We start from the raw sequence: 15,642 nt of genomic DNA, 5'->3' as shown, positions 1-15,642 counted from the left end.
CTATGTTCTTCAAGTTGTGAAATGGTAGTAAATAGCTTCAAGTTCTGGTTCTAATATAACCTGCATAAGAATACTTACACTTTCTGAAAAAAAACACTTGCTGGTTTGAAATTGTCATATAATGACGTAGTAAAGTTTGACAGTGTCCTTTTGCAAAGGAATGTAAAAGAATGGCTGCAAATTGAACATAGCCAATCAAGCCACGGGAAGTAATTTTGGTACATTTTAAAATAGGATAAATACTAAAAAAGATGAATGGAAGTAAGCAGACCACAATCACACACAGTTTATGTAGTTGGATTGTGCAGCTTTATTTTATGACATTTAAGTAGACAGTATCATTATTCTCCTACAGAGGTTGTATGGAACCTCACTTCTTAACCTATGTGTTTAGGTATATGTGGTAACAGAAGATACAGGCTTAAATAAGTAAGAGCATAAAAAGGAATAGTAGTTGTAATGATCAAATAACATAAATAAAAACATGAATATTGATTTATTAGAAAAGTATTCATTTAAAATGGAGATAAATATGATTGTTTTGCTTTTGGCAAAATCATTATAGTTTATTTAAATTAAATATTAAGAAATAATGTTTATAATGCCTTTATTCTTCAATAGGTAGAAAACAAATCGTGTTCTTAGAAGTATTAATGATTTCAAATTAAGATATTTACCATAATGTTTAACTATACCTTATAATTAAACATTAAATTATGTTTATTTTTGAGAAGATACAATCTTTGCAGGTTAATGTGTCAGATACTGTCTCTGTAAATATTTAAGGAATGTGGCTTTATGTATGATGCTCAATGATATTGGAAAGAAGGTATGAACAAGGGCCTTTGACCAAGGTGAAAGCCAAGCATAGCTTTTCATTAACAGGTTTCTTCATGCAGACTGCCAAGGCAAATACAACAGTCAAACAGACAAGCGAACAAACAACGAATACCAATGCATTTCAGCTTAAACAAAACCAAACAAAACAATTTAGTAACTTTAAAAGAATATTCTATCTGCTGCCTATTTAATTTTATTTAAATATCTTGTGTTCCTAACACTTTTCAAAATCAGTTTACATATTGATGACTTCTTCTCAAAGCCCATAAAAAATTACAGTACTCATGTACTCTTTTAAAAGATCTAATTACACACACACACACACACACGCATGCATGCACACACACACAGGCGTACGTACATGAAATTTATAGCAAATGTTGATTCAAAGCCTGCAAATACCTTCCCTAACACTGGGTTAAAATGAAAGACTGTCGCTGTCTTAAAAGTATCATATTCAGAAGAAACATTTCAAATTAAAGAAAGGTTTACAAAAGCACAAAGTTATGAAAGCAGAATGCTTGCAGTGAATTCCACATGCTTGAAAAGCACAAGATAGGTAGCGGTGCTACATTAAGTCAAGCCACTATGATTTCTTTTCTTTCAGTGACACACATCAACTGAAAGCATTAAAAAAAAACTTAAAAAATAAAAATAAACTTAAGACAAGAATCAGACTATGGGTGTGACAGAAAAAAATTGAAAATGGAAAAAAATTGTAGACATTCTGTATCTTGTCTATAAAGGTCCTACCCAATAAATTTTGTTCCTTGAGGCCCCAGCTGCAGGATTCGGCTAACCAAGCTCTCACCCTCATTTACAGGGGGAGGATTGGTAGGAAGATGCAGTTTACTGAATAACATCCATGCAGCAGAAAGAGAAACGAGAAGGGGAAATTGTGAACAAACTGTCAGTCACGACAGAGCCTGCCTGATTTGCACCCAAGTGCCACCTCAGAAAACGAATTAAATTTATTTTTCCTTTTTGTAAAATACCGTATCACAATGAACTGTTTCCTGAAAAATTTCCTTTAAAAAGACATGTCCCCAAAGTAGCCATATATTCAATGTGGTGAAATCATTCCAGCATCTGCATTTTTTTCCCTAGAATGGTGCCTTGACTTCTACAGGGACCACGGGAGTTCCGTGCACTTGCTGAGCAGAGAACATGCTTCTTGGTTAGTAAAAGCCTTGACCAGCAAACTGAGTTAAGAAAGTATCAGTCTATTAGCCTTTCATGGAATCACACAGCTTTTTGACCTTTGACACTTTACAAAAAGTATACACAATCGGGTCCAACTAAGCAGTTTGAAGAGTTAACTCCTTGAGTTAACAAGGGTAAAGAAAATCAAAGATGTGTAAGGACCAAGGTTAAAATTGACAAAACAACTTACCCTAAAAATTGTGCCCCTGCAGGACCCATTTCTACCAGCCTACTGGCTAATCCCTCTCCTTCCACCATGGGGGGTGGGTTGGCCAGTTTATGTCTCTTTACCAAACGGCAGGTGATTCGAGTGGGGGCCGTACACTTGCGTGGTGGAATGATGATTCTCATCCCGTGGTGACGGCTTCCTCTCATGGAGCCCCCTCTCGCATCCACCATAAAGCTAACCAGAAACCTGTGGTGGGGAAGATCAGAGGCGAAATCAAGGATGGAAATAAACTGTGTTCACAGCAGGTTGTGAAATGAAATGTTAAAGTTTAATGCGACAGACAACATAGCTATTATTTCCTCTCTTTAAAGATAAATCGGAAGTAAATACAGTGGAGTCACATCAAACATGCTTTTAACTTGCACACTTTCAAAAACTGAAACACAACTTATTTTTGGTGGAACCTAACCCCCAAAGAAGCCAACTACTTTTCCAGGCTCAAATGGAAGGAATAAGAAAGGTTTCAAAATTGGGGTAAAAACTGTCTATTAAGAGGATTCTCATGCATTAGAAAAAAAAAAACGAACTGTGGTCTTTATATTCAAAGGTCATTTTAACTATAAGTCGTTTTTGCCATATGCTGCCATATGCACTCCTACAAGTAAGATGAAACTCCACAGTATGTCTTGACATTTACAACTCATAAAATGAATGTATATTTAATTATACCAACACTAATTTCTACCATGATGAAGCAGAATATAAGGATAAAAGCAGGGGATGACTAGATTTGCTAGATTTTGATGGAAAGGGATTAAATGTTTTCCATATAAATATGGGCTTCAAATCTGTTTGAAATAGCCTACATTTGAATAATTTATGCAACAAGAAAAAATGCAACTCAGACTTTTAGAAAATGGCTCTAAATTATATAATTCTGTCATTGGCCTTTTATTAAAGGTAGTAAGGAAAAAACTGTCTGCATGGATTAATAGATATGAAAATGTAAAGAAATGAACTGTGTTATATCTGGGTGAAGCATATTAGAATCACTGTCTTCTCTCACATATGCATGCTCCCACTATCATCATCGCAGAGTTATAACACAGTTATCATTATCACAGAGCTGTAAGTAAACATCAATCAATGAGTCCAACATGTGGAAGAGTTAAGGTCAGACCGGGGAACACAAATATATCTTGGTATTCTGATTTTGACATATGAAAATATACAGATTACTAGCACAGTACAAAATGGTGATAATTAGAAAACTATCTGAATTCCTTTAGTATTTCTGGAAAGGAAATAATCCCATCCATCAAAATTCTTTACTATTTTTTCCTCTAAAAACAATGCTAATATCCTGCAAACAGATTTTAAGACCTTGCGTGGACTTCCTAGCTGGGAACCCTTTTCTGAACAATGATACCTTTTGACCTTGAAAGAGTGACCTTTTCAAACAAGCAAACTGGCCTGTGATCCCCACAGGGAAAGGCAATGGGCTGGTGATCATTTTTTAGCCTATCAGATTCCTAGCACCAACTCTGCTCATCAGTAAGGTGGACTCATCATCACACCCATTTGCTTGTTTTGGATTTAACCATTTTACTCTGGATTAATTTATGTCTTTTATAACATTCTATCAATCTTGGGAGACTGGGAGCACTATGATAATCAAGGTAAAATGGGAAAACACTGACTCAAAAACAAAAAGAAAACAAAAATCACTCTACCCTAGTCAAAGAAAAAGATACCTGTTCACTTGTACAAGTGTCATGATAACAATCAATGTTAAGACAAGAGGCTCACTTGAAATTGCTTGGGAATGCCTACATTTTCTTAGACATACGTATATTTATCAACCAATTTTATTCAGTAATGAAGGCGATATGGCAATATTACGAGACAAAATCAAATCCTTCCCTGCGTTTAGCAGCTTTAACTATGAAATCCATTTTTCATTGGGACTAATAGTAACAAAATGGATTTAAAAGAATTCATGGCAAACTCTGGGCTTGAAGGTTCAATTTTGTCAGTACACACATACACACACACTGGGGTGTTTCCACTGAGAGGGAATGTTTGCTCTGGCAACTGCTGAGTCTCAACAATATAGATAATAATTCTGATTGGGTCTGTCTTGTTCATTGCTTGACCTGCAGAGCCAAGCACAATTCTAGTACAAAACAGGAACATGATAAATGCTTACTGAATAAATCAATGAGGAAAACTATTTTGCTTAGAAACTGTGTAAGTGAGACTTGGTTACTAATACTCATGGATTGATGGATGGATAGATAGGTAGATAGCTGACTGGAGCTGAGTGGACTGAACGTAGTGTACAGTCTATCAGAATTAAAATAAAAATATCTCAGCTGTAAAGAATATCAGAACCAATAGAAAAAACACTGTAGTTAGGTTGATATTAACGATAAACTGGAAGAGTCTCTTTATCTGTGTTCTGTATAGCACATGGTGCATGGCTGGTGCTCATTAGCAACCATTTATTGTTCTGAGGTTCTCAACTTCACAGAGTCAACAGGCTGAGGAAAAGTGGAACTATGCATTAAACAGGACATGGGTCCTATTATTCAGTAACATTATAAAATACAACGATTTGTTTTACAAACTCACGTATTACATATTCTGTGCAAAAAAAGTCATGCAACATAACTTATAGAACAAATTAAAAGGTGGTATGTAATAATATTTGTATCTTATTAATATTTAAACTATAGCACGAATTCTACAAATGATCCTAAAGCTAATACATGAATGTTTCTAGTTTTAGGAACAGCAGGATGACAAACGCTGATACACTACAGACACCGACACAATCTAACTGTGGGAAAAATTCACAGAAATTAAAAATACAAAAAGGATGGTTCACATAAAGGACACAGTTATCACCTTGAATCATACTGAGGAAGTGGAGAAGAATAGCTGCAAAATAATTTAGAAAGCAAATGGGAAAAATTAATGTAATATAATTAGAAGCAAGCAACAGAAAATGTCAATGACAAGCAAAGGAAAAATAAAAACCATCAGAAAATGAAACCAGGGCATTTGGCATTTGTGGGATAACCTAGAAAAGTATCTGCCTTACGTAGCTACATAAACTACTCCAAGGACCTGGCATCAGTGAATATTTCTAAGTGTACACCTGGTCTATATTTTCCTTTTCAAATAAGCCCACACTAGCTGCCATCACTTTTGCTTTCCTGCACATGTCTACGGTCTCTATTGTCTTCAATAAAGTTCAAGGTGAAGGGAAGATAACTTGCATATTCAAGTACTTCATTGTTTTTAATGTATGGGAAAGTTCATTTCTGATTTTATTATCACTTTTCTTCAGCTTCTCAGCTTACTAAATTAAGCCCTACTACCTGTCTTTGATTTGTAGAGAATACAAAGTGATGGTTTCAGGTCTTTGAATTATGGCAGCAATTCATCAAGCCTGATTCAAAAAAGTCTTCAACATGTCTGCTCCCTGAATGTATCCCAAATGTTGTATATTTTCCTTCTCGAATCTGATATATATATTTTTGCTTTTCCAATATTAGACCCATATGCATCTAATATAAATTATATATTTTAGCAGTTTAAAAATTAATATTATAATATTTCAAGGTTTTTCCAATTGAGTTAAAGAAATGTAATGTTAATAACTCAAAAGCCACCATCAAGTTTATAATTTATGAAGCACTTTCATGTCAGTTATTCCCATTTGCATGATACTGATCTGTTTCTCAGAATCATATTATTACAAAGCCAAAATCTATGATGATTCTTTATATAACCTGAAGCATTGCTCGGAGCCTTTTTATTTGTAAAATGGGGATAATGAGTAATATGTATCTCAGAGTATCATCTTAAATTTCAAGTAAATATCAAATGAGACAATACATGTAAAGATTTAGCACAATGCCAGGTACATGACAATAACTAAGTAAACATTAGCTATTACAATTTATTTTAATTAGAAGCAGCAGAAAATACGTAATATATGAAGCACTTCACAACTGTTATTGTTAATTTATTTAATTCCAAAATAATCTGCCTTTGTCCTTGATCACAATTACCTTATGACCTAAATGCCAATTTCAAAGGCAAAACTACCTTGAAATATTCATCATTTTAATAGATTATTTTGATTATACTTATATGGATGTCAACTATCCCAAATTTGAATTAACTACAGATGAAGAATCTAGTATCTAAAGACACACTAATTTATTAATTTAGTAATTGAAGCAAGTTCCCTTTTAGAGTCCTGTCTCGAATTCCACTGACCAGGGAGGCAGCATGAGGAGGTTACTCGATGTGGTTTTTAACCACAGCACTTCTGGTGTAGACACTGGTATGTTTTTATTTTTTTTATCTTTATTCTTTTTATTCATTTCTTTTTTCTAATTAATTTAATACAACTTAACTGTAATTTTTATTTCAGAAATGCAGAAGGCACCAACTTGATCGAAAGTTTAAATTTACATATTCTTTTAAAAGGAAAATAACACAAAACAAATCATTTGCCAAATCAAAGACCTGTATCATATGAGAAAAAAATGACAATGCCACAGCTTACTCCTAATTTAAAAACCAAATATTTGCTTGGTGTGGTGCCTGACACCTGTAATCCCAGCAGTCTGTGAGGCACAGGTGGGTGGATTGCTTGAGTTCAGGAGTTTGAGAACAGCCTGAGCAACATGGCAAGACTTCATCTCTATGAAAAAACACAAAAATTAACCGAGCATGGTGATGCGCACCTAGCTGTCCCAGCTACTCAGGAAGCTGAGGTGGGAGGATGGCTTGAGCCCAGGAGGTAGAGGTTGCAGTGAGCCAGGACTGTACCACTGCACTTCAGCCTGAGCGACAGAGCCAGACCCTGTCAAACAAAACAAAACAAAAACAAAAAACACAACCACTAAATATCTGAGAGAAATTCTTCTGAGAAAATCAGAAACCCAGAAGAAACTTCATTTGAATAGAAAAGTAAAATGAAGAAAAATCACTATATTTCAAATTTTAAAATATTTAAAAAGGAAATTTTCTGAAAAGGAAAATTAAAGACCTAGAAGATCAAAATAGCCAGGAAAAAAGTGTGTTATACCAATAATTTCATTATTTTTTCTAACAAAATTAATTTTTTGCTCATAAAAAACCCATACAGAATTGCTTAGAAAAAATTTAATGATTACAAATATACTTTACATATACTAATGAGTATACATTTCATACATGAATATATTCATATATATGAAGCTTGTTGATGTGAATTTATAACTGTAAATAATAAATGCAATGTTCATGTAAGAGGATAAAGAAAAGTGACATTTAGGTTACTTACCCAGAATGAATGGGGCTTGAAACAAGATTGACATTGTCTAAGGTGTCGGCAGCCCAGCTGTAATGTCTAAGAGAATCTGAATCAAATTCCCTTGTGAATGTTAAATGCTGTAAAATAAAATGGTCAATTAAATTACATTAACAAACTATACATGACCGGTATCTCTATACATATAAAACGTATCTGTATTCCTCTAATTCCAGATAGGCTTACATTCAACATAAATAATTTTTAAATTCTCTTGTATAGGAATATGTTGAAATTTGAGTATAATAATGTTAGAAAAGAAAGTCTATTGATATTTTGTTTTATTTCAATCTTTTAAGAAAGCACCCTGGGTAACTGGCATGGCACAGAACTAACTCCAACTATGATTTAAATCACTTCAACACATCTCCAAATTAATCCTACAACAACTGCAATGTTTTTTCCCAATTCTCAAAATAAAAAATGAAAAATTCAATCTTGATGTCTGGTTCCGAGCAGGGTGGAGTAGCTAGCAGCAGTCTAGTGCTTCTGCCAAGTAGGCTGGATAAAATAAAGAAATCGTATCTGAATGCAGCAGAGGGTGGCTAAAGCACTGAGAACTAAAATAACCACCAAACTCTGGGAAGGGGAACATCTTCAGGAGTTCAACTGACTTTCTGTTGCACATTTTTAACTTATGAGCTTTTGTCAGTTTCCAGTGCAAACAGATTTATACTTTTAACCTACAGGGGTCACTGTTGTTGAACAGAAAAGCCAAGAGAGTTCTGGTGGAGATTTGGGTGGCCTCAAGCACGCTAAGAACATTTGCTGAATTCTGGGGCTGTGCAGAACAGGAAGCTCAAAACCTAACCAGAAATATCTCTGAAGAGCATAATGGAGATTTTTGGCAGGTAATGAGAAAATGACTTAAAAGTTTAGAACTTATAATGGGAAAGAGATTTGAAGATCATACCACAATTTTAAATAAGGATGCTGGTGAGCTGGAGGGAAACCAGGGGTAGTATGAGCTTTTATGAGGCTGCAAACCAGCTTCACTTCAGCAAAATCTTAATCGAATTAAAATGATCATCTACTATTCTATTTTCCTAGCAGAGGGAGGGTCAACATTCTCTGGAAGAATAAATCACCATCGGTGTGTCCACAATTTTTTATACATCATGTCTAGCATAAAGTGAAACACTGCCAAGCATGGCCAGAGTATGTGAATAAAAACAGAAAAACAAAATAAAACCAACCTAAGCTGGACAGACACTATAAATAGATTCCCAGGCCATCCAGATTCTGAGGTAAGCTATTAAGTGCTTTATAATAACTATGATTAGTATGTTTACAAAAATAGGCAGAAAGAGAAAATAAATTAAAAGGGATAGAACACTAGAATATACATAAGAAAGAATTAAATGGGCATTGGTTCAGTATTAAATACAGTGTCAGTTCTTGACTTTAGACACAATATAAGAGGGTTGATAAGTTAGAGCCATAAGTGGAAAAATATAAAAACTGAAGGATATGTTAAAAAAATAGAAAATAGTACAAGATGTGGAACACTGATAAATTAGACCCTTAGAAATAGAAGAGGAGAATAAAGTAGAAGCTATATTTACAAAGATAATGGCTAAGAATATGCCAAATCTGATGAAAGGTATTTGCCCACAGATCCCCCCTCAATCTGCTTCCTACTGAAACCTCAGTAAAGCGACAGTCACATATTTAAAAATACATTTATACAGAAAGGACAGAGAGAATAAGAGAAAATACATCAGCAGAGAAACAAAAGGATTGGCTAAAATTCTCTTTAAAAAGTGAGCTGACCTTCATAATCCCCTCCCTTAGTCGTCAAATAATGATGCCCTGTCATCACCACCACCAACCCTAGCAGAAGGCTAGAGGCAGGAGACTAGAAGGCTAGAGGCCCCATCCTAAAAATGAAGATCATATACTGAATACTCAGACTCCCAGCCTTCTTCCTTTACTGGTCTTCTAAACACAGTTAGGGATAGAGTTCTAGGCAGAAAATGGGATGCCTGACTTGCCCACTGGTATTTTCCCAGCGAAATACCCTGGCTTCAGAGGAAATCATGGATAACAACCTCTGTACCATACAGAGAGTTTCCAATGACTTTATTGATAAATAGACAGCCGACAGCTACTAGACAGAAAATGGGATGTCTGACTTGCCCACTGGTATTTTTCCAGTGAAATACCCTGGCTTCAGAGGAAATCATGGATGACAACCTCTGTACCATACAGAGAGTTTCCAATGACTTTATTGATAAATAGACAGCCAATAGCTACTAGACAGTTGAGAAAAGCATCTACTATAAAAACAAAAACAAGCAAACAGAAGGAAAGCAAATTGGAGGAAATGGGCTTTTCAGGGAGAAGAAAACTTCAAAATATTCACTAATATCTAGAAAGAGATGAGATATTTTTACATCTGCGAAACAATAGACTACTTGTTATAAAAAAAGAAATATTTAGTGGAAATAACTCTTAGAAAGTAACAAATATGTTGGGGAAAAAAACCCTAGAAATTTTAGAGAAATTTTTAACTGTAGAAAACAGGGGAGAAAATACATGAAAACAAAAGATAAGTTCAGGAGGTTCAAATCCTCATCAGTCTAAAAAAGAGAAAAGTTCTAGAAAGAAACAGTAAAACAAAGGAAAAGAAACTTTTCCAGAGCTGAAGACACAGGTTGCCAGAGTAAAATGACCCACTGAGTGACCCACTGGAGTGACCAGCACTAGGAATGAATACAGAACCCATTATGGTACATCAACATAACATTTCAGAATTTGGAGACAAAGACAGAGCCTATATAAACATGGAGAGAAAAAATGGTCACAGATGGAGGGCCTGTATCAGACTTATAACAGCAAAACTTGAAGGAAAAAGGCAATGGAGTCATTCCTTCAACATTCTTAGAGAAAATGACTTCGAGTCAGAATTCTATAACCAGCTAAACTAAAAACAAGCATGAACTAGACAGATATTTTCAGATATATAAAACCTTTTAAAACGTATTTCTCATGCACCCTCTAAGGAAGCTATTGTTAAGATGTATTCCACTGACATGAGGAGTAACCCAAGAAAAAGGAGGACGTGGACTCCAACCCAAGAGAAAACAAAGGGAATTTTCATGGTTACAATGAAGGAAGGCTCAAGAGCACATCTGTGCAGTGGACCTACAAGGAACATGACAAGTAATAAGCTCTAAGAGACATGAGGTAGGCAGACGAAAGAGATAGATCACCTAACAAATGTGAACATAATGAGAGATTTGTACAACTGGGGGAGAGTTCTGGGGTTGGACTATCGATATGTACAGGGGATATCAAACAAATGAAAAAACTTCAGGGAAAATAAAATATTGTGCCGGAAAGAAAAAGCAATCAGGCTGGGCGAGGTGGCTCACACTTGTAATCCCAGCACTTTGGGAGGCTGAAGCAGGTAGATCACTTGAGGTCAGGAGTTTGAGACCAGCCTGGCCAACATGGTGAAACCCATTCTCTACTAAAAATACAAAAAAGTTAGCTGGACGTGGTGGCATGCACTTGTAATCCCAGTTACTTGAAAGGCTGAGGCAGGAGAATCGCTTGAACCTGGGAGGCAGAGGTTGCAGTGAGCCAAGGTTGTGCCACTGCACTCCAGCCTGGAAAGAGAAAGACTCCTTCTCAAACAAAAAAATAAAGAAAAAGCAGTCATAATGTAAGCCACATATGTGAGTAACATTTAAATAGGCATAACAATATAATCACCAAATACAGATATAACCAAAATAAAATACAACTGTTTGGGGAAATGGTAGAATACTAAGTGTGCATGGTCAGGGAGAAAAAGTGTGAAAAAATATTAAAGCTTCCTCTTTCATTTGAGGAAGTCAATAAATAATTCCTGAAATGCAGAAAAATCAGCAAGAAGCAATACTCATGTAGTATTCAGAGATATGCAAGCACATAATAAGAGTCATCAAAAATTATTTCAAGTACTTGTCTCTGGATAGGCAAAACTGGGGACTGAAAGTGTATATGGGGATTATGTTTTTTTCCTAACAAGTGTGCCTTGTAGAATATGGCTTTATTATTATTATACTTTCAGTTAAGGCATACATGTGCAGAATGTGCAGGTTTGTTACATAGGTATACATGTGCCATGGTAGTTTTGTTGTGCCACATCAACCTGTCATCTACACTAGGTATTTCCCCTAACGCTATCCCTCCCCTAGCCCCCCACCCAAATATTTCACAGCCTTTTTTTTGAGACAGAGTCTCACTCTGTTACCCAGGCTGGAATACAGTGTGCAATCTAGGTTCACTGCAACCTCCACCTCCCAGGTTCAAAAGATTCTCCTGCCTCTGCCTCCTGAGTAGCTAGAACTACAGGTGTGCACCACCAACACTCAGCTAATTTTTTGTATTTTTAGTACAGACGAGGTTTCACCATGTTGGCCAGGCTGGTATTGAACTCCTGACCTCAAGCAATCCACCTGCCTTGGCCTCCCAAAGTGCTGGGATTGCAGACATGAGCCACTACGCCTGGTCAAGGCTTTTTGTTCAATTATATAACTTTGGTAATAATAAAATTGAAATTTTAAACTTATTCTGAATTACACAGATTTTTTTTTAAATCCTGAAATCAAATTGAAAAATAAATTTGTAGAGCAATTATATACAAGTCACTATCTCACCCAGGTTTTAGGAAAATGCAAAAATGAATAAGGAACAGCTTTATTTGCATTTAATGAATGAGGACATATCCAGTGAATGGTGTACAATTATGCATCTAATAAGAATCCACAGAGAAGATTCTAACCCATCAAAAGCAATAAACCACTTAGGAAAGTTCCTAAATTCTATATGGGTTAACCAAAGATGAGGTGTTGGTTTGAGTCTGCCCTCATTTAATAACAACTTATACTGAATTTGGAGACCCATACCAACAAACCTTCAGAGTAGGGCAAAATACTTAATACAATATTGTGCTGTTCCTTTAATTTTTTTTGGCATGAGTGGTGTGGAGGGCAAGCTACAGTTCTTATTTTGGGGGGCCTAAGGTTATTTTTCACAAAGGTTTATTTTTTTAAAAAGAAGTTCTCATAAATAAATAATATCATTCCTCTTTGGTAATTACAGTAAATTACTTACCTTTGGTACTCTTAGAAACATGCACTGGTGCCATTAATTATTAAAACAATGAATTGTATCTCACAAAAAGGTATCACTGCAATCATGTAATATTTTTCAAAGCCAGAATGTGCCAGGACACGGATTCTACATTCCTTTGAGTCCTTTCTTAATTTCCCTACTCTTGCAACTTTGCCACTCATTGAAGCTTTGTCATAACATGCACAAATATCATACTTGCTCAAAACAGTGAGCTATATTATTTTGAGCTATATGTCCCAATATTTGTCCCAAATAGTAACGCTTAAACACATTTTTGGCACCTTAGTACTTTCTGAGTTTTGTGTTTTCAGAGAGGTTTGCTTAGGTTCATGAGCAGACGTAGCTCAATTTTAATAACCTAAATACAGGCAAACAAAATACTCTTCCTACGGAGCATCCATCCAAATATAAAACAAAGCAATTCAAGAGAACCTGTGGTTTTCCACATAGATACTGAATTGGTATTTCATTTCCATGCACCTGTCTGCAAACACTTATTTCTACAGAATTAGAATCTACTTAAAACCAAAATATAAAATTTCAACTATTCACTTATGTTAATAAACAATATGAATTTCAAAGTGTTCTGACATGTTACTGTGCATAGCACCATAGTACTAACAAAAAACTTTGCCTCCATTTAGTTACTGAACAAATAGATATTTAAAATGATTAACAAGGCTGTGTACAGTGGCTCACACCTGTAATCCCAGCACTTTAGGAGGCCAAGGCAGGTGGATCACTTGAGGACAGGAGTTCAAGAGCAGCCTGGCCAATATGGTGAAAAATGCAAAAAGAAAATTAAAATTTAATTAATTTAAATTAAAAATGTCTCTATTAAAAATGCAAAAAGAAAATTAGACAGGTGTAATGGGATGCACCTGTGGTCCCAGCTACATGGCAGGCTGAGACAGGAGAATCACTTGAACCCGGGAGGCAGAAGTTGCAGTGAGCTGAGGTCATGCCATGGCACTCCAGCCTGGGCAAAGGAGCAAGACTTCATCTCAAAAAAATGATAAATAAATAAAAAGAAAAAAATGATTAACAGAGATTCCATGTTCATGGATCAGAAGAATCAATATTGTTAAATATTTAACAGTATGTCCATACTGCCCAAAGCAGTCTATGGATTCAATGTAATCTCTATAAAAATAACAATGATATTCTTCACAGAAGTTTAAAAAAAAACCCTAAAATGTATGTGAAACTACAAAATATTCAGAATAGCGAAAGCTATCCTAAGCAAAAAGAACAAAACTGCAAGAATCATATTATCTGACTTTAAATTATACTACAGATATATAGTAACCAAAACAGCATGGTGGCTGGAGAAAAATCAGACACATAGATCAGTGGAACAGAACAGAACCCAGAGATAAATCCACACATCTACAGTGATCTGATTTTTGACAAAGGTACTAAGAATGTACAGTGGAGGAAGAATAGTCTCTTCCACAAATGATGCTGGGAAAACTAGGCAGCCATATGCAAAAGAATGAAACTGGGCCCCTATCTCTCACCATATACAAAAATCAAATCAAAATGAATTAAAGACTTATATCTGAGACCTCAAACTATGAAACTACTGAAAAAAAACCATTAGAGAAACTCTCCAAGACATTGAACTGGGCAAAGATTTCTTGAGTAATACCCACAAGCACAGGCAACCAAAGCAAAAATAGACAAATGGGATCACATCAAGTTAAAATGCTTCTGCCCAACAAACAATCACCAAAGTGAAGAGACAACCCACAGAATGGAAGCATGTATTTACAAACTATCCATCTGACAAGGGATTAATAACAAGAATATATAAGGCGCTCAAACAACTCTATAGGAAAAAAAAATCTCATAATCCAATTAAAAATGGGCAAAAGACCTGAATAGACATTTCCGAAAAGAAGAAATGCAAATGGCAAACAGGTATGTGAAAAGGTCCTCAACATCACTGATTATCAGAGAAATGCAAATCAAAACCACAATGAGATATCATCTCACCCTAGTTAAAACAGCTTTTATCTGGAAGGTAGGCAATAACAAATTCTAAAGAGGATGTGGAGAAAAGGGAACCCTCATCCACTGTTGGTGGGAATGTAAATTAATATAACCAACACAGAGAGCACTCTGGAGGTTCCTTCAAAAACTGCAAACAGAGCTGCCAAGCTATTTAGTAAGCCCACTGCTAAGTATATACCCAAAAGAAAAGAAGTATATCGAAGAGACATCTGCACTCCCATGTTTATTGCAGCACTATTCACAATAGGCAAGATTTGGAAGCAACCTAAGTGTTCATCAACAGACAAATGGAAAAAGAAAATACATACTCAATGGAGTATATATATATACACAATGGAGTACTGTTCAGTCATAAAACAGAATAAGAGACTGTCATTTGCAACAACATGGATGGGACTAGAGGTAATTATGTTAACTAAGCTAGGCATAGAAAGACAAATTTCTCATGTTCTTACTAATTTGAAAGCCAAAAATTAAAATAATCGAGCTCATGGAGATAGAAAGTAGAAACATTGCTACTAGAGAAGGGGAAGGGTAGTGAGGGGACACAGGGTGGGGGCAGAGTGGGAATGGTTAAAATGTACAAAAAAAAAAAGAAAACAACAGAAAGAATCAAGGCAGGGTACATTGGCTCATGCCTGTAATCCCAGTACTTTGGGAGGCTAAGGTGGGTGGATCACAAGGTCAGGAGTTCAACACCAGCCTGGCTAAGATGGTGAAAGCCCATCTCTACTAAAAATACAAAAATTAGCTGGACATGGTGGCAGGCGCCTGTAATCCCAGCTACTCGGGAGGCTGAGGAAGAGAACTGCTCGAACCTGGGAGGTGGAGGTTGCAGTGAGCTGAGATTGCACCACTATACCCCAGCCTGGGCGACAGAGTGAGACTCCATCTCAAAAAAAAAAAAAAAAAA

The 15,642-nt window shown here is 35.7% G+C and overlaps 1 protein-coding gene across 50 annotated transcripts in view; it reads right to left on the bottom strand.

The window, feature by feature from the left end:
• ANK3 (ankyrin 3) overlaps window positions 1-15,642 on the bottom strand; it is a 541,984-nt gene that overhangs the window by 74,375 nt on the left and 451,967 nt on the right. For 21 of the 50 annotated variants that reach the window (XM_078345880.1, XM_078345884.1, XM_078345883.1 and 18 more), the window contains exons 28-31: window positions 7,560-7,666; window positions 5,123-5,155; window positions 2,234-2,458; window positions 1,594-1,692 (exon numbers count right to left, since the gene is read on the bottom strand). In XM_078345880.1, the coding sequence (XP_078202006.1) occupies window positions 1,594-1,692; window positions 2,234-2,458; window positions 5,123-5,155; window positions 7,560-7,666 (464 nt within the window). The remainder of the gene's footprint in view (window positions 1-1,593; window positions 1,693-2,233; window positions 2,459-5,122; window positions 5,156-7,559; window positions 7,667-15,642) is intronic. The other 29 variants (XM_078345893.1, XM_078345894.1, XM_078345915.1 and 26 more) reach the window with 3 other exon arrangements.

This window comes from Callithrix jacchus, chromosome 12, assembly GCF_049354715.1.
Source record: "Callithrix jacchus isolate 240 chromosome 12, calJac240_pri, whole genome shotgun sequence".
Taxonomy (NCBI): domain Eukaryota; kingdom Metazoa; phylum Chordata; class Mammalia; order Primates; family Cebidae; genus Callithrix; species Callithrix jacchus.
This window is presented reverse-complemented; position numbering and strand designations above follow the sequence as displayed.